This window comes from Lathyrus oleraceus, chromosome 6, assembly GCF_024323335.1.
Source record: "Lathyrus oleraceus cultivar Zhongwan6 chromosome 6, CAAS_Psat_ZW6_1.0, whole genome shotgun sequence".
NCBI classification, from domain to species: Eukaryota; Viridiplantae; Streptophyta; class Magnoliopsida; order Fabales; family Fabaceae; genus Lathyrus; species Lathyrus oleraceus.
In genome coordinates this window covers 303,072,756-303,091,687 of record NC_066584.1, presented here as the reverse complement: position 1 = coordinate 303,091,687, position 18,932 = coordinate 303,072,756, and the positions used below count along the sequence as shown (strand labels likewise).

The window sequence follows — 18,932 nt, the reverse complement described above, 5'->3', positions numbered from 1 at the left end:
CCATTTATTTCTATTAAGGTCTTTGTGTTCGTAAAAATCTAGTTTGTGATGTTCGTAATAAAATTCGCAGTAGGAACTAGTTCATGCGACTCAACCATATAGTTGAGATAAAATTCACTAATCCGGCACCCTATAGTTGAGTCTATAACTGATTCAAATTTAATAAAACTGCTGTGAGTTTTTTTTTATTGAAGAATCCATATTCATATAATAATCTATCTATATGTATATCTATATTCTATCTTAAAGAAAAATCTGTAAACAACTGTGCAATATTTAGCTAACACTGCCATCTCCATTCAAATGCTTTTCCTCTTGTACTAAAACTGCATTCCCATTATCTAAGCAATTACGACTTATCATTGTTTTGCCTCTTGTACGAGCCTTGCGACAAGGATTGAAAGGATCTTGGTGCATCTGGCTGTTTTTCTTTTTCTGTCTCTTTTGCACATGCAAGAATTCATTTGCTATACATTCCAATGCTCTAACTGTCAATGGTCGGGTTCTCGTGCTCTGTCTCCTGGGATTCTTACCAGGATGCTGTTCCAAAGAATCAACATGGCAAGGGGTTCTAAGAAGCTCCTCAACTACTTTATGAGTAGAAGATGTTAGACATGGACCTTTTGCCTTTTGGTCTTGCTCACCTTCCTCCTCCATTGCCATGGTTTTGTTATTTTCAGAATTTGACGGAACCTGTGGTACGTTGAAGGTGAAAGATTCACATTTCTCAACTTTAACACAAGAAACACTCCTGCATTGATAACTTTCATAGAGAATGTTCTTCTCAGTATTCTTTTCCACACTTCGGACTGCTGAAGAAGCAGTTGAACTCCCATTCTGCTGAAGACCAACTGGCTCACACACATTTTTGTTGGAATCTGGAAAGCTAGAAGACCGGGAGAATCTTGTTTTTTCTGATCCCAAACCTCCTGAAGAATTTTCAATGATGCGGCTTTTCTCAGCCTTGACACAAGCAGCCAATCTCCTCCTTTTAATAGGAACAGCTGCATGATTAGAATCACCGGATCTTACTTTCCGGTTGAATTGATGCTTTCTGATCTTGTTAAGTGGATTATTATCAAATACACTGGTGTTCTGATTTTTCTGGCTTTGGAGCATCTTGTTTGCATCATTAACAAGATTATCACATGCGCCTTTTTTACTGGTAGCACCACTGTTAGATACACCTCTGAGACTACCAGTTTTATTGATTTTCCTTTTGCCATATATCAGCATATTAGCTTCCGCCATGCTCGGTGAATAATCTGTTGGAGAGCCTTGGTTACTTTCTCTCAAAAGACCATTAGTCATCGTAGAAGCATCTTCTAATTCAACTGGCGGACATTTCAGTTTAACTTTCAGCTTCAATAGTTTTCCATCAGAAAGTCTATTTGTATCAATAGCTGTCAACTTTGTCAAATTTTGTTTAATGCTTTCAGACATATCCTTGTTATGTTTCACTTTCCTCATATATTTGTACCCTTTATATTTTTTACCAGCAGCATTTACTTCAACTCTAGGTACTGAATTAACAGGATTAGATTTCAATTCCCTTAAATCGGATGGCTTTCCCCGATGTACCAAACTGGTATCAACAACCATGAATTGGGTATGATCTTTATTGTAGGTAGAACATCGGGGCTTGAGGTAACATTGACGATGATCGTCTGATAAATCATCTTCATTTGATTCCTTTATCGGCTCGTCCTCATTGTAGCTGCCAACTTTAGCATTTTCTTCTTCTTTGAGAACGAGAATATTCGGTTCAGCCACTACTTTGCTCAAGACATCACTAACAGAATCAAAGTAATGATCACCTTTCACAAGTTTCCTCCTTGAAAACTTGTCAATGCCGGGAATAAGAAAAACCAGATAATCTTCGGAGGTAAGATAGCCTCGATTCTTTGGTTGCTCGGAGTGCCAACCTCTTGCCAATAAGCGGGGCCATACAGCTTCCCAGAAAAGATCATTACTTTTGGTTTTGCTCAGCCTGAATCCTCCTGTCAGAGATTGTATTATTTCGCTGGGTCCAAGAGAAGACAAATCTTTGCATGTTTGCGCTGGAAGAGCACGATTCTTCTTCGCAGGTTCCATACCAAACCTAGTCAGGTCTCCCTTCTCGTTACCAATACCTACTGCTTCCACAAGAACGCGGAGTCCAACAGCCGACTTCAAAGAAGATATGTATTCTTCTAGAGAAGTTTTTCCCTCCGCATAAGATTTAGAAACCTGAGTATAATAAATATAAGCAAAGTGAGGACTGAAACCTGATTTGTCAATAGTAAAATGGTAAAAATCACTCGGTTATTCCATCAAAATTACCAATGTATCAAATGCAAAGAGCATGTTGTATTACAGAAATAAGATGCTCCATAAACTAGTGAAGCTTTCACTTTCTAACATCAAATAGACTACGAGAAACAATCTAAACATCGTTTGAAGCTAATAAATAGAAGGTATTTTCAAAATATATGAAGTCTCTTATTCCTAATGGCTTCTATTCTTCTGCATGGATAATAAATCCATAAAATATGGACAGACAATTATTAAACAAAATTATCATTGAAATATGAAATATCACAGCACTCCAAGAAGGAAGTTAAAATTACAACTTGCAAGAGAGTGAAGAGTATATCAGAAAAGGGGCACAAGAGAGGGAAACAGATTTCAATCACAAAATGCAGGCAGCCATACAGGCTAAGTCAATCATCAGGCAACTCAAAGATATACTTATGCGGTTCATTAACAACAGAGGAGACGAGATGGAAATGAGATAACACAGCTGAATACCTGTAACATAGTATCTTGAGATTCTTCAGACACATGGGGATTCAAGCGAGACAATAGTTCATGTTGCCTCAGCCCGGTAAAAAGTTTCTTTCCAATCATACATTTTCTTCCTTTTAACTTCCTGCACTCCGACCATCTACGATATCCATCCGTTTTGTAAAACATTCCGTAGTAAAAAGAAAGTATTTCTCCCATCCCTTTGTTCTCCAAGAATCTTTCTATCTGAATAAAGTTCTTCCCGAAAATAAACAAACCAAGTATAAAACTTTTTGTATCAGCATCACTCCAGGTGCTACTCGATCTTCCAAGGGCCAGCTTATGATTTTCACTTTTGCCCAATTTACCTGAATCAATATCCTCATGATATCCCAACTCCTCATGTTCCCTATCCTCTAAACCAATTGCAAAGGAAAAGGATTTATCATGCAATGCCTCAGAATTTGCAGGATCCATTCGATATGAATGCTGCTCTGATTTCTTAAGTAATGAAGGAATTTCCGCCTGGTATTCATGACCTATTCTAGGACTCACATCATCACCTTCATTGGACGCATGCTCGGAGAAGATATCATTACCATTCTCCCTAAAGGACACCATCTGCCAAGAAATATAAGAAAACAAAACCCGATTATTATAAACTCAAATCAAGGCTTAAGAGGAAATGTAGATCAGATAACATCATCAAGAAGCATAAAAGTAATATACATTGATACTCACAACCCATATTCATATTTACAAGGCCACTGGTTTTTCAAAGCATCATAGTTATTGAAGGATTTCAGATTTAAAACTATTAGAATCCAACTATCTCTATCGAACCGATACTTTGTTTTGTAATTTTCCAACCCTTTGCCTTTTGAACAAACTTAAGAATACAGAAATTGTCAATACGACCTAGAACATGAAAATCCTAGCTTCAACATGGTTACCTAAATCAAAAAATTGTCAACTAATTTATTTCCCAAAGACAGTATTTTTGAGACAGCTTCAACATAAATAAATACACAATACAATGACCAAGGGAAAACATATAAAATAAAGATGAAGAATTTTGATCAGAATCAAAACCCCTTATATGCATGTTCATTATCAAAACACACAATCAATAACAATAACAGGAAGATATAACCAAAAGCACATTGATGGATGACAACAGGAAGATTAAGATTGAGCATACACAATCTACAGGGAAATAGTGTAACCAATTATGACATAACAGAAGCACGTTGAACAAAGTTAAGGGTTGGTTGTTGATAAGACAGAGAGAAAAATGGTGAATGAATATTTGCTTGTTAAACTTTGAGGAGCGAGCAAGTGATAGAATTGTTAAATGGTAAGGTTTTGAAAGGAACAACAAGTATAGATAATAATAAGAAAACAAAATAAACAAAAGAGTGAACAAGATATATGTTTGATTATATGCAAGAAAAGACATTAACGTAAAAGGAGAAAGGAAAGAAGGAGAACCTGGTTTTTATGGAATGAGATGAATTTGCGAGGAATGAAGGAACAAAGCAACACAATGAACTATATAGTACTTGTAATACGTCGAGTTAAAATGTGACTCGAATGAGTTAGTCGGGCTGAGTTATATGTTGTGTTTCTGTGAGTTTTGACACAAATTGAATAAACCACCACCCTTATTTTCTATAGGTCTTTTAAATAAGTTTTTAAAATTACAAAAAAAAATTTTAAATATGTGACTTAGCCTATTATATTTATTTGGGAGTTTCTCTTTCCATTCTCACGAGAATCTCACGTCAATGTGAAAAGATTTAAATGTCTTCGGTATTTGGAGATGAATCTTCAGACGTATCTTTTTTTCACACACATGTTTATCGGTGTTTTTGATAAACAATTACTTAATTTTAAGTTAGTTACTTGAATGATCAAACTAGTACATCATATGGCAAATTTGTGTTGAGTTTCTAAGAAAAGAGAATATGCATTTCGATTTTGTTGGGAATCTTGCCATGAATATTTGGTGTTTCAATAAAATGACTACGTTGTAAATATAACTAGCAAACTGATTCCGACTGTGTCAAAATTAGTCTTTAAACGCTAAAGAAATAAGTATAGAAATACTTTAAATAAACAAAAGGTGTATTTGCATAAATGTAAAAATGGTAAGTAAGTACATTTTTTATCTTTAGGAAACACGTTTCTCTCTAATGTGATGGTACTTTAAGTGTGATCGAAGTTAACTATATTTTTTGTCACCCCTGATCCTAATGCTAGAATTCATATTTATAATGTTATAAATGTGATGACAAAGGTTCTTAGTTCTTATTTTAATTATGTCAAACCTTTTAGTAGCTCATACTGTGTATTTTGGACGGTGTCATCATATCGTAGAGTGCATTCATTCTCTAACATGCTCAAAGTATAAACTTAACGTGTATATGCGTATAGGAGCATCTCATATATGTCAATAATGCACTTGATCATTGTTGGTACCTTAGGTCCATAAGAGAATGGTTTGGATTGACCAAAATACGTCTCAAAAATTCATTTTTGACCATTTAAGAACTTTGAGTCGACTCATGCATTGGAGCGGTCGACTCATTCATGCATATCACATTTTATGTAACTCTCGGGTCTGGACAGGTCGAGTCATAGGTCGACTCAATCCTGGAAAAATAAGATGAGTCGACTCATCCACCTGTTGCATCGACTCATTACCTGTTTCATTTGAACCATGTTGCTACGGGTCTGAACAGGTCGAGTCATAGGTCGACTCAATTCTGGAAAAGCCTGTTTGAGTCGACTCGTCTCCTATTTGAGTTGACTCTTCGCCTGTTTTTCAACTGTCAACAGAAAAGTGAAAGATATACACTAAAATTCCTATTCATCTTCATTCTTCATTGCATGTTTCAACAACTACACATAACAATTTTTGTTGATCATAGTGCATTGTTGTGGTGATAACGTCCAAATAGGATTGTGTAATCTTAGTTTGGGTAGAGGTTTTGAATGGATTTTTCTTGAATAAAATCGTAGGTTTTGTCCTCCAAGAATTGGGATTTTTTGCACAAATCTTTGCTTCATAGATTCAGCCGAGTGAAAGGTTTGAAGAACGGTGGATTCGTTCGAACAAGTAATGGTAACCGGAGGATTGTGAAGAAAGGTTTGGGTTCAAGCGTGTCGCGATTGAAATCAGCCGAGCTAGAGTTTTGGAAAACTTGGAGTTCTTGCAATAAGGTGGCTACAATCAGAGGTTTCACGCATATCCGTTCGAAATCAATCAAGCTAGAGTTTTGGAGAACTTGGAGTTCTTGCAATAAGGTAGCTACAATCGGAGGTTTGTTCGGAACTTTTGAAGCACTTGGTTCAACTCGAATCAATGAGAGAGAAGTGAATATGATTTACAACAACACTTAGGTTTGCTTGGTGGTGATCATTTCTTCTCTTGTATAAACTTTGCATTTGATAATAAATATCCCAATTCTAGTTTTAGAATTGGGGGCAGACGTACCCTAAGCGAGGACGAAAGGGGAACTGTCTAAACAAATCTAGTGTTGTTCTCTCTTTCTCTAATTCCTTAGATTATGCATAAATTAAATCTTGTGTGACTTTAATTGTAAACTTCATCTCGCTTAATTGTTGTGCATTAAAGTTGTTCGATAAATTGTTGCAATCACTTTGATTGCAACTAAGGAAAATTCTGCATAATTAATTCTAGTGAAATTGAGACTTGGTGTAGTGTGCACACCAAGTGTTTGATAAAATTAACTTCGCACAAGTTTATCGATATTTTGCTTGTTCTCTCATTATGTTAACTCATCATTAGTGGTAACTATATCAAGGATTTGTATATTTGATCGATTAATTAAGATAGTTGTTGATTATCTTTATCTTAGTCATTCTATTAGGTTTCACGCATATCCGATCTTTCCATTAACGGATGGTTTAGACGATCGTGATCTAGGGAGCTTTCGGAACCTTTAAAAACAATTTTAAAAAAAGCACTAAATTTTAAATACTAATTTATTCAACCATCCTTCTAGATTGGTATTATCGTCTAACAATAAACTAATTGTCTTTCAATGTTCAAATGATCATCTGCCCGACACGTCATTCTTGCATGTTAACTGATGCTTGATTTGGTTTTCATATGTCCTTGATGATTTGGATAAGACCAAAAAGCAGTTACTTCAGTTTGAAATTTGAATTTGTTTCTAGTCGATTCCAATGACCTGTCAAACTTCAAACCTTATTGAACTCCTTGAAAATTTTCTCTGTCCTCATCCAGACTCTTCGACTCCTACCGTTCCTGAGGTAAGTCTTTCAGTCGAAAAATAACTTGACTTTACCCTATGTTTGAAGAAATTCTAGCTGGCTTCCTTGTCGAATTTCTTTTTGGAATTTCTTGGCTAACAAATTGTCCCCAAAAATTCCACTTTCGATTTCATAGTTGAAAGAGACATATGGTGTTTTTGAAGTTCCGACATTTTTCAAAGTCATGATGTGACTTCATCGTCATTATGGCTACTCTCTATAACGTATTTTCGAGACGTGTATGCCCAGACTATCCATCATGGCTCCGAGTTTCCAGGAAATCGTGGGACATGTATAGAGATTCAAATTCCCACTCCATCAAGCTCTAGTGGGACACATTTCAAAAAGTTTCATTTTTTAATTTCTTTTTCAAAAAAAATTAAAACTAAGTTGTTTCTCTTCTCCAGAACTATAAATAGTTTATTCCTAACCTAACATTTTTTATTCTAAGCTTTCTTTCATCTTCCACAAAATTTTTAAATCTTCTTCTTGCAAAATCTCAGTTTCCTCTTAGACAAAAATGACTCACAAATCATCCTCCAAACCAGAGATCCATGTGGTTGCATCCATCATCACTTCTACTCTTACTAGGAACCAACTATATGGTCATGAGCCTCTTCTTCAAGAGGAAAAAGAACTTATTTGGAAGTCATGGGTATTGATTCCTTTTACTATTACTAAGATTACTCATGTTTTCTCTGGTCCTTTTCCTGATATAAACACCAATGTGGCTAGGGTTAGTAATTTTTTCCCATGTTACCATCAGACCTAACCTTTAGCAGCGATGAAAGAAACTTTAGATTTTAGTTACATGATCAGTCGCGTCTTTCACTCTGCCCCTTACACCAACTAATCAAATTATATTAATTGGTTGAATAAGGTAGAGTCCCAAAAGAGACAATTTCGGAAGGATCAAAGTCTCTTCGACCTGATTCAAATATCTAGAGTAGGCCCCACATATAACCAAAACATGTTATTAGTTGCACTGCATTTTTGGGAGGTTTTGATGGACACCTTCCAATTGCGTTATGGCATGCTAACCCCAACAATATTCCTCGTAGCTTCCATCACTGGTCTTCGACCAACCGGTGAAGTGTTTGACCCTTTTGTCGACATTGATGACATCATTGGATTTAACTCAAAGAGGGCTAGCTTCACCAATATTATTACTGATCACTTCGATGAAGCCACCACTGAAGTTTCTGATGAAGACAATGTGACCTTCTTGTCTTTATGGAATGAAGGAACAAAGCAACACAATGAACTATATAGTACTTGTAATACGTCGAGTTAAAATGTGACTCGAATGAGTTAGTCGGGCTGAGTTATATGGTGTGTTTCTGTGAGTTTTGACACAAATTGAATAAACCACCACCCTTATTTTCTATAGGTCTTTTAAATAAGTTTTTAAAATTAAAAAAAAATTTAAATACGTGACTTAGCATATTATATTCGGGGAGTTTCTCTTTCCAATCTCATGTGAATCTCACGTCAATGTGAAAAGATTTAAATGTCTCCGGTATTTGGAGATGTATCTCCAGACGTATCTTTTTTTCACACACATGTTTATCGGTGTTTTTGATAAACAATTACTTAATTTTGAGTTAATTACTTAAAGGATCAAACTAGTACATTCTAGGACAAGTTTGTATTGAGTTTCTAAGAAAAGAGAATATGCATTTCGATTTTGTTGGAAATCTTGCATTGAATATTTCGTGTTTCAATAAAATGACTACGTTGTAAATATAACTAGCAAACTGATTCCGACTGTGTCAAAATTAGTCTTTAAACGCTAAAGAAATAAGTATAGAAAGACTTTAAATAAACAAAAGGTGTATTTGCATAAATGTAAAAATGGTAAGTAAGTACATTTTTTATCTTCAGGAAACACGTTTCTCTCTAATGTGATGGTACTTTGAGTGTGATCGAAGTTAACTAGAACTCATATTTATAATGTTATAAACTAATTGTCTTTCAATGTTCAAATGATCCTCCGCCCGACACGTCATTCTTGCATGTTAACTGATGCTTGATTTGGTTTTCACATGTCCTTGCTGATTTGGATAAGACCAAAAAGCAGTTACTTCAGTTTGAATTTTGAATTTGTTCCCAGTCGATTCCAATGACCTGTCGAATGTAACACCCTAAATTTTTCCCGCATAAATTTAAACATTTATCAGAGTAAAATAATTCAACATGCAGTTTAGGATGCTAAACTACAACATACGATCAACCTGCTCAATCGAAAAGACATGTAGCACTTTACAGTTATAAAAGTAGTAGTAATAACCAAATATCTTAATGTTAACTTTTATTAAATAGCAGCAGAACAACAATAACAAACGGTTAACTCAACATATTCAACATCAACATAACATGTCATAATAGGAAACGTTAAAACATAATGAAAGACACAGTGCTCCTAATTCCCCGGTGTTACACATCAAAATAAACGGAAGACTTCATCTTCCACTCACATCTGAACTCCTACTGTGGATTATCTGCACGTTATCCACGTGGAGGCAACATTCAAACTGTAGATGTTTTTGATTGGCTGCATTTTGTGTTAAAACACTAACTGTACTCTGATGTCTTGACTGATGTCATGACATGCTTGAGTAGTATGCTGTAGGATTAGCTAATACAGGATTTACTGAATGTCAAACTGAATGTTATGACATTCATCCCTGACAGCAGATACTGAATTATAGGCCAGTTAGTTTTTCTGGTATAGTTCAGTATTTATTACAGGTTGTTGTTTCAGGAAACCAACAGCTAAGCTAGAATTAATGATGTCTAGCATATAGCCTATGTTCTGGACGTCAAACTGAATGTTATGACACTCATTCCTGACGGCATATGCTAAAGTGTAGGTTAGTTAGTTTTTCTGTTATGATTCAGTATTTATCTCAGGCTGTTTTTCAGGAATCTAACAGCTGTGCTAAAATCCAGGAAACTAACAGAAGAGCTAAATTTAAGAGCCCTAACAAATAGCCTATTTGTTAGCACCCTAATGTGTAGAAATTAGGTTAACTTGTTTGACCTTAATTTTAGGAAATTCAAGTACAAGGCCCAAGTGCTGCATTATAAAAGGATGGCAATCCTACTTTCAGCAACTCAGAGGTTTGAAGCGTGAAGCATTTATTATATCATCATATTTCACTGTTGTACTTTGATTGTGTCTTGTATTAGGTCTTACTTGTGACCCAAGCAATTATCACCTAGATGATTGCATTGGACTAGGGTGTTCATTGAGTTGTAATTGGTGTGTCACTCTAAGCTTTTAAGCGTGAGTGTTGTGTTTCTTGATTAAAGCTTTTAAGCACAATCAAGAGTTGTTTGAAGTATAACTTTGCCATTGACTTTAAACTTATTAAAGGTTGTAATCACTGTGGTGATTGAGAGGGAGTGAGTAGGAACTCAGGTCTTAGTTTAGATTGAAATTGCATTGGGTAGGTCTTAAGTGATAGGATTAAACAGTTGGTTGAAGTCCTGAATTAATACTGCTTATAGTGGATTTCCTCCCTGGCTTGGTAGCCCCCAGACGTAGGTGTGTTTGTCACCGAACTGGGTAAACAATTATATGTGTCTTTTACTGCCTTTTTCATTTACCTTCTGCATACATTTCCTGTCTGCGCAGAATTGGATGTCATAACATCCAGTGTGACATCGATAGTCTGTTACTAGAATTTCAATTGGCATCAGAGCAGGCACCCTGCCTGTTAATTTCTGGGTGAGATCTAGGGACGTTACTTTCTAGTACCATGGACAAGGATGTAGGATTCTCAAATAGACCACCCATGTTGGATGGTTCTAACTATGATGACTGGAAACCTCGTATGATAACCTTCTTGAGGTCTCTGGATAGCAAGGTCTGGAGAGCTGTCAACAAAGGATGGGAACATCCAACGAAGACAGGTAAAGATGGAATCATTATGCAAGTTCCTGAAGAAGAGTGGGACAAAGAGCAAGAGGCATTAGCCCTTGGAAACTCTAAGGCCTTGAATGCACTGTTCAATGGGATAAATAAGAACATCTTCAGACTGGTGCATCACTGTGAGCTGGCTAAAGAAGTTTGGGATACTCTCAAAACAACTCATGAAGGTACCTCCAAGGTAAGGATGTCTAAACTCCAGATGCTGATTACCAAGTTTGAAAATTTGAGGATGAAAGAGGATGAGACTATTCATGACTTCCACATGAATATTCTTGAAATTGCCAACATTTCTGGTGGCTTAGGAGAGAAAATGTCTGAAGAAAAACTTGTAAGAAAGATTCTCAGATCATTTCCCAAGAGATTTGCCATGAAGGTTACTGTAAGACCCCAATTTTGGCCCTAAGATCCCTCATGGCCCACATCATATCATATCATGGCCTCAAGGATCATTGCATGCCCTAGCTTCCCTCCTAGTGGGTAGGTTGCCTTGTGTGTGGTTCTTGATCACCAAGCATGTCTTGCATTTGTATATCTTTGCTTTTCATATGTTTACTAACCAAAAAGTACAAAAATATTGTCATCTAACCATGTTACTTGCAGATGAAGCCAATTAGGTCAAAATCAGTCAAAGTCAGTCATTGCAGTGGATGGTGGCCATTCTTGCAGAATCTGGGCACCATGATCAATAATCAAGAGTTCATATGACTTGTGACATCATTTTGGATCAAGATATCAAGGAATTAGGGTTTGGAATTCATCAGAACATGGTTCAGTCATCCAAAACCCTAGAAAGTCAACTGAAAGTCAAACTTGGTCAACTGTCCATTTAATCAGTGATTTGATGGTGGGATTTGGTCTGAGAGGTCTCATTCATGTCCATATAAGCTTCATATATCATGTCAAGCATCCACAGTGAAGAAAATAAAGTCAAACAAGAAATTTCCAAAAATAGAAAGTGGACCTGTAATTGGATTTTGCCAAAAATGGAAACTTCTTGATCCTAAACTTACATCATGATACAAGCTTCAAATGAATTTTTGCCCAACATGAAAGTTGAAGATCTTGTTCTCCCATTTCCAAAAAGTCCAAGAACACTCAATTCCCATGTATGGTTGGAAAGTTATGATCAATTCATTCTCCAAAATTTTTGAACTTCAAAAGGCCATATCTCTCAAACCATTTGGCCAAATTAGGTGGGGTTTTTTGCAACAAGTCACATTTGACCTCCTCTTTCCAAATATGTAACCATCATTCACCAAAACATTACAAATCAAAATGGCCTTTTTGAACTTGCATGATTTATTTTCAAGTGAGGGTGAAAAGTGAATTTTCAAAATAACCATTTCCAATCCACTTTGCCATTTGAATAAGGTCTGGAATGATATTTGTGACATGTTACAAAGCCCATTTCGTGCAGACTTACACCCCATTACCAACTTGGTTGAATTTTAGCAAATTACCAAAAACACTTCATTTAAGTTAATCATGATTAACATTCCATTAGCCAACACAAAACAGAAGTATATATGTTCATTTTCTGCAAAATCAAACCCTAGCAGCCACACATTCTAACAGAAAAAACTCTTTGCTCTCAAAAACCATTTTCTTCATTTTTCGAAATTCTTCAAAAACACCAAAGAACTTGTACATTGCTTGTTGGTATCATCACATACAAACCATTTGGAGGCATTTGCAAGGATTAAATCTCAGCTGTAATCTCATTTCCAGTTCTGTTTCTCCAAGCTCCATTAATGGCATTTTTCGATTTGAGCTAAAGGCAAGGTTGCTGAGCCAAAACATCTTAACCATTCATCATCTGGAGCTTAAACCTTCATCTGTTTCGAGCTTACAACATCAAATCCCGACTGTTTCACTTTCTTCTTCAAAAACAAGTAAGAATTCGAGTCTCTCATTTCTCTAAATCGTGATATGCATTAGATAGGTCTCACTTGGCTGGTCATTTTAAACTTTGAACCATTGAAAATGATGGAGTAATGACTGAGAAATCTGGTTTTCAAGTTTCATGTTCATTATATGTTTCTGCTTGATTCTTGGTGGATAGCTCGATTTAGTGAAAATTATTGTTAGTTTCATGATGTGTGTTGCTTGATGATTCTAATGGTATGTTGGTTTTTCCAAACTGTGACAAAATTTTTCCACGATTTCTTGAGGAAGATGAAGTTTACTGTAGCCAAAACCCTAGTTCTTCATTGCCATTTTCCAGAATCCTGTTCACGTGTATGCATGCGTTTTTACTGTTCCATTGAGCTGACCAATCAGGACATTTCGTTTGCCTGGCCTGTACGCTGCGTTTCATTTAGTTGTTCAAATATTTACAAAAATGCCATCCCCGTGCCATTGGTGTCATTAAGTCATGTGTGTTTTCAATATTCATTTCATTTTGTTACACCAATTTGCAAAATTCATAAGTCCTTCATTTTAAATCCAAAATTCATGAAAATTTTTGCATTGTGCTCTGCTTGATCTCTACTTATTTATCATGATTTTTCCTGATTTTTTGGATAAGTGGATTTTAAATGGTATTAGGGTTTGTAACATGTATCCATTTTTTGTACCTTTTGCCAAAACATTTGTGAAATGATGATGCATTATCCAATCGCCTTGAAATATTTTGTGCATAAACTAGACACATACATGATGATTTTGGTTTAGAGTTTGTGAATTTATCTTATCTGGATTGTGAGTTATGATTTTTTGAATTAGGGTGTGACAATTTGTGTCACACCATTGATGTGCAACTTCATGATTTTTGATGCCATGCTTCCTGAACTCTAATTGCCTTGAATTTTTGCATGAATGTACTCTTGGATGTGTAGTTTACATGTGATTTTTTGTGGAATTATTTGTGGCATTTCCTAATTTTTTGGGATTTTCTCCCCTGGTTAGTCATATGTTGACTTTTTGTGATACATGTTCCCATTTCATTTGTGAAATTCTCATACTTTATTGGATGGACATGAAATTTGACATGTGATTAGTAGACATCTTAGGATTTGCCATGGTTTTGATCCCATTCATTTCTCATATGTTATCACTGATTTATGATTTTTTCAAGTTGATACATGTTTGGTTGACTTCTTTGAGCATGCTTAAACTTGTCTTGCCTTTCTGATTTTCATTGATCATCTTCCCATGATCCAAATGAGCTGAAATTTTATATGCATATCATGCTATGGATTGATCATGAATTATTTGATAATTTTTTGAAATTTTTATGATTGGTTTTGAGTTGAGTCTTGCTGTTGACTTCTATGAGCTTTCATTTGCCATGCTTTGACTTCTTTTGCTTATGAAATGATGATGATGAATGATATGAATGTGGGACCAATTGAGTTTGCTTCTTGATTGTTTAAACTTGATTTTGGTTGAATATCACTTGCTGTTTTGACTTTCTCATCCCCTTTTGACCCTAGGCTTGTCCTAGTGGTCTTGTTGCTCATGTTTGAGTTCATGTTTTCAGGTTAAGCAACATTGCTTCAAAAAGAGCAATACAAATTGATTGAGTTTACTTGATTATCATGAGCTAACCTCTTTGTTTTGTAGGTTGCTTGGCTCACAAGCTTTGAGCCTTGTGCTTTGCACATTTATCTGTTTGTGTTAACTGTTGATTTCTATCTCCTTTTACTTTGACTTTGAGTTGTGTACTGATTCTGTTTGACTATTTCAGGTACCTTTAGTTGCTTAGTTCTTTAAGAACTTGCTTTGCTTTGCTTTATAGCAATTTGCATTGAGGTATAATTCCTTTTCTTCATGTAGTCTGGAAGACCTGGCCTGTTACTTGGCCAGGCAACTGTCTGAAGTCCTCCTTAAGAGGCAATGCTTGTGTGTGTTTACTTTTGTCCCAAGTAGGAAAAGTCCTTTAAATAAGGCAATTGGTAGATCAAAGAGATATGTAACCTATCTCCTACTATTCTGTGAGTCTTCTCCTTGCTCCCATTGCATGGTTGTAGCATTGAGATCCTAACCCAAGATCCATCGAGTCAATAATCTGTGGAGAGAGTTCCTACTTTCTGAACTCCCACACCTTCTGATATTCAAATGCTCTCCCTGACCAGGGATAAGAGCAATGAGGCACACCCCTCATATCCTCTCATCTGCTTCACCTTAGCCCCTCAATGGCAAGGTTAAGAGCACCTTTGACCCTATTCCAGTTGGCTTCAATGCCTAACCTTTTGTGTGAGCCTCATTGTGTGGTTATAGTGTGTGCTGATTGACTTTATTGATTGATCACTTACTTCATATACACGTGTTTGCTTGCATGCTTTGTGCACTCACCATCATTTATTGCTCATTAATGCATAACCATCTCATTTGTCTTTATGACTTATCATTGTTGTTTACCCATTGAGGACAATTGTAAGACCATCCATTGGCCATTGTTCCTATGATATGGAAGTGAGTATAAGACCATTTCATTGGCCACTCATCTTATCTTTGCTTGATGCATTTATTTGATTGTATGTGAGGATGCAATTATAAGTCCCTGTAAGTTGGCATTTGCTTTCCTATGATCATATGTTGCTTTGCTTGTTTGTATGTGAGGATGCAATTATAAGTCCCTGTAAGTTGGCATTTGTATTCCTAGGACCATACTGTGGAGGTTAGAGTAAGCCCAGATAGATTGGCATCTGACATTCATGTTTTGCTTTTGTTTGTTGTATGTGAGGATGCAATTGTAAGTCCCTGCAAGTTGGCATTTGTATTCCTAGGACCATACTGTGGAGGTTAGAGTAAGCCCAGATAGATTGGCATCTGACATCCATGTTCTGCTTTTGTTTGTTTATGTGAGGATGCAATTGTAAGTCCCTGCAAGTTGGCATTTGCTTTCCTATGATCATATGTTGGATATTGGTATAAGCCCAGACAGATTGGCATCCGGTATCCAAGTTTCATTTTGTTTTAGGAGATTAGTATAAGTCCATTGAGTGGCCTCTGATATCCAGTTCTGTTTTAGGAGATTGGTGTAAATCCATCTAGTGGTATCCGGTATCCGCTTTTGTTTGTGAGATTGGAGTAAGACCATTGAGTGGCATCCGGTATCATTTGCTTGCTTACATTATTATTGCTCATAGCCTATTCCAAAGGACACACTTGAATCATCTTCTATATGATCTCAAGAGGTGAATCTTCTAAGAAGTTTTACAATCCATCCTTCATCCATTCATCCCCATTATATCCTAAACCTTTTCACACATTACTTTCAAACTTGAGATAGATATTGTGCAAACATCTTCATGTTTTTAAATTAAAAAACCTGGACCCCAAGTCCTTGACTTTTTTCAAACTCCATTTCATAACACTTCTTTCGAATCAATCTTAATCATACTTTGACTCCACTTTCATAATCACAATCAATTAACTTCACCCATTCACTTGTTTTGGCTTTGTCCATTGTTAAATCTTTTCACATTAGCCATAGGTTTCAATTATCATTGTGGTTGACGTAAACCTCACCCTATCCTTAGTGAGTCGACTATAAGACTTCCGTACTGAAAACAGGGTTAACCCCTCTAGTACGTCGAAGCTATCCTCGCATGGTGGATGTTGGTCTTGGTCGAGTTTTCTCCCATTGATAATGAAAAGCCTCAAGTGCTATTGTTTAAAATTGAACTCACAAACTTTTGGAAATCTTTTAGCCGAACTACGGCGTTTTGATCCTTACCTTTGATGGAAGGTACGTAGGCAACGGGTTCATCCGTTCGAACACAAAAATAACTAACTTGTATATTCTTTTCTCATCATCCCAATCATGTTTGCATAATAAATATTTCATAACAAATAACAATTTTAGTACAACAAGTGTGAAAAGGGCTCCCTAGGAGTACCTAGGACGTAGTGGGTGCCTAACACCTTCCCATTGCGTAATTTACCCCTTACCCAGACTCTCTGATCTTTTTATTAGTTTTCTACGTGTAAAACTTCTTAGGCTTTTGTTCGCTTTTTAGCCAGTCCTTTGGATAAATAAAAGTGCGGTGGCGACTCGAAATTTCATTGTATGCTTTACTTATGGTTTAATCAATAAATCATATAGCGACGAATACACCGCTACAGAAAAGTGGCGACTCTGCTGGGGAAAAGAGCAAAGGATTGTATTGCCTACTTTTCACCCTTGTTGTGCTATATTGTTATTTGTTATATGACATATTTTTGTACCATTTGGGGATAACTGTATTGATTGTAATGTTTGAATTGCTTGATATACATTTGCTGTTTGCTTTGGTGATCTGTGAGACGAGTTCTATACCCGAACTCGAGCGCACTCTAGGATAGGAGAATGGCATAGTCTTGTTGACTGGTGTGGAGTATTCCTTAGCCAGTTGACTTGCGAGTCCATTCACTTGGTGGAGGTCATGTTGGATTAATAATGTCACACAAGTTATTTGTGGTTAGGCATTATTCTTTCAATCATGTTCCGCAGAAGTCAAGGACCTTAGCTTACCAAACCCATCTTGGCCTATTTTTAGGAACGTAGTGCGGAGGTCGTTCAGATGTCAGTTCTGATACGATTGTTACGCGATACTACACTCATAAGAGTTTCTCTTGAGAATATTCTTGGAATACGAGTATTCGTTCCTCCGATAATATTCGAAAGATGGAACGATGATTATGGGAACCTCTGATAGAACATGTCTGGCAGGTTTAAACCCTAGTACACTCCCTTTGGGTGGTTCTTAACCGAGACTCCATGCTCGTGACTCTCAACAAACCCGTGATTCGTGGTTGAGTCGTTCAAGCACCGTTAATATCAATGGAACCCGGATCAGGTGTAAAACCTAAATCCACCAAAGCGGCTGGTTGATATTAAGGATGTTCGAACCGGTTCATGTACCGTTAATATCAATGGAACTTGGGTGTCGATCAGGTGAAAACCTAAATCCACCAAAATGGATGATTGATATTAGGGATGCAATGAGCTTTCCCACGACCTTTGTTTGGTGTGCTTTGCTTGATCCTTGAGTGTGATTGTTGCATTCATGCATTCATGCATTCATTTGCATCCATATCATCAGATAAAAAGAAAATTTTCAAGGAACTCAAAGGAGTTTATTTGCAAAAAATTCTCAAACATGAAAAAACCGGGAAAATTTTTTCACCTGATATATCTGATGAGATATTCTCATGTATGATCAAAATGCTTAAATATTTCAAAGTTTGCAAATAAAACCCTCGAGTTCCTTTGAAATAAAAACAAGCATGTGCATAAACACTTCATGCATCATTTGCATAAGCGGGTGTTTTGTTCCGGTCTCCCATCCAGTGGTCCGACCCTGCGATCTTCATTTATCTTGAAGACGCACTTTGCCGGTACTATACCAGAGCCGATTCTTCCAGATTGATGGATCATCCTGAGCAAGAGAATTGTGAACTCGAGGAGGATTTTGCCAGACTTAGTACTGTTGATGGATTTATTCCTGGTTAACCAATCCCGGGTTGGCATTGGCTACTGTTCTGGGGCACTTAGTGAGCAAGGTTTGTTCACAAGTGGAGGATTCATCCATGACGATCAACCTGAAGAAGAGGTTGCTGCTATCTTGGAAGAGGATGCAGAAGACCTAAACAATTTCGTCATTCCTGGTGGTGTCTGCCACAATTGGGTCGCTGTGGATGTTCCTACGGTCATTCATAAGTCAGCGTGATTTGTTCACTTTGTTTGAAACCCTTCTCCCATGCCAAAAGGAGAAGTGATGACATTGTTGGCAAAGCATATATACAATGATGTTTTCATTCAATTAATGCATTGTTTAACATTTGTTTTTCCATTTGTTTTCACTTTTTGCTTTTGCATGAAATAAGTGATCACAAAAAACCCTGAAAAACAAAAACAACATCTTTTCATCTGCATAAGTGATTTGCTTGTTTAAAATTCAAAAGCTTTTCATTATCCAGAATCATTATGCAGGGATTT

At 36.5% G+C, this 18,932-nt stretch overlaps 1 protein-coding gene across 1 annotated transcript in view; it reads right to left on the bottom strand.

Annotated features, from left to right (window-relative positions):
• Nucleotides 1-243: 243 nt before the first annotated feature.
• Nucleotides 244-18,932, bottom strand: part of LOC127098051 (uncharacterized) — a 49,682-nt gene continuing 30,993 nt past the window's right edge. The window contains exons 2-3 of the mRNA XM_051036551.1: nt 2,791-3,387; nt 244-2,229 (exon numbers count right to left, since the gene is read on the bottom strand). Of these exons, the coding sequence (XP_050892508.1) occupies nt 277-2,229; nt 2,791-3,387 (2,550 nt within the window). The 3' untranslated portion in view covers nt 244-276. The remainder of the gene's footprint in view (nt 2,230-2,790; nt 3,388-18,932) is intronic.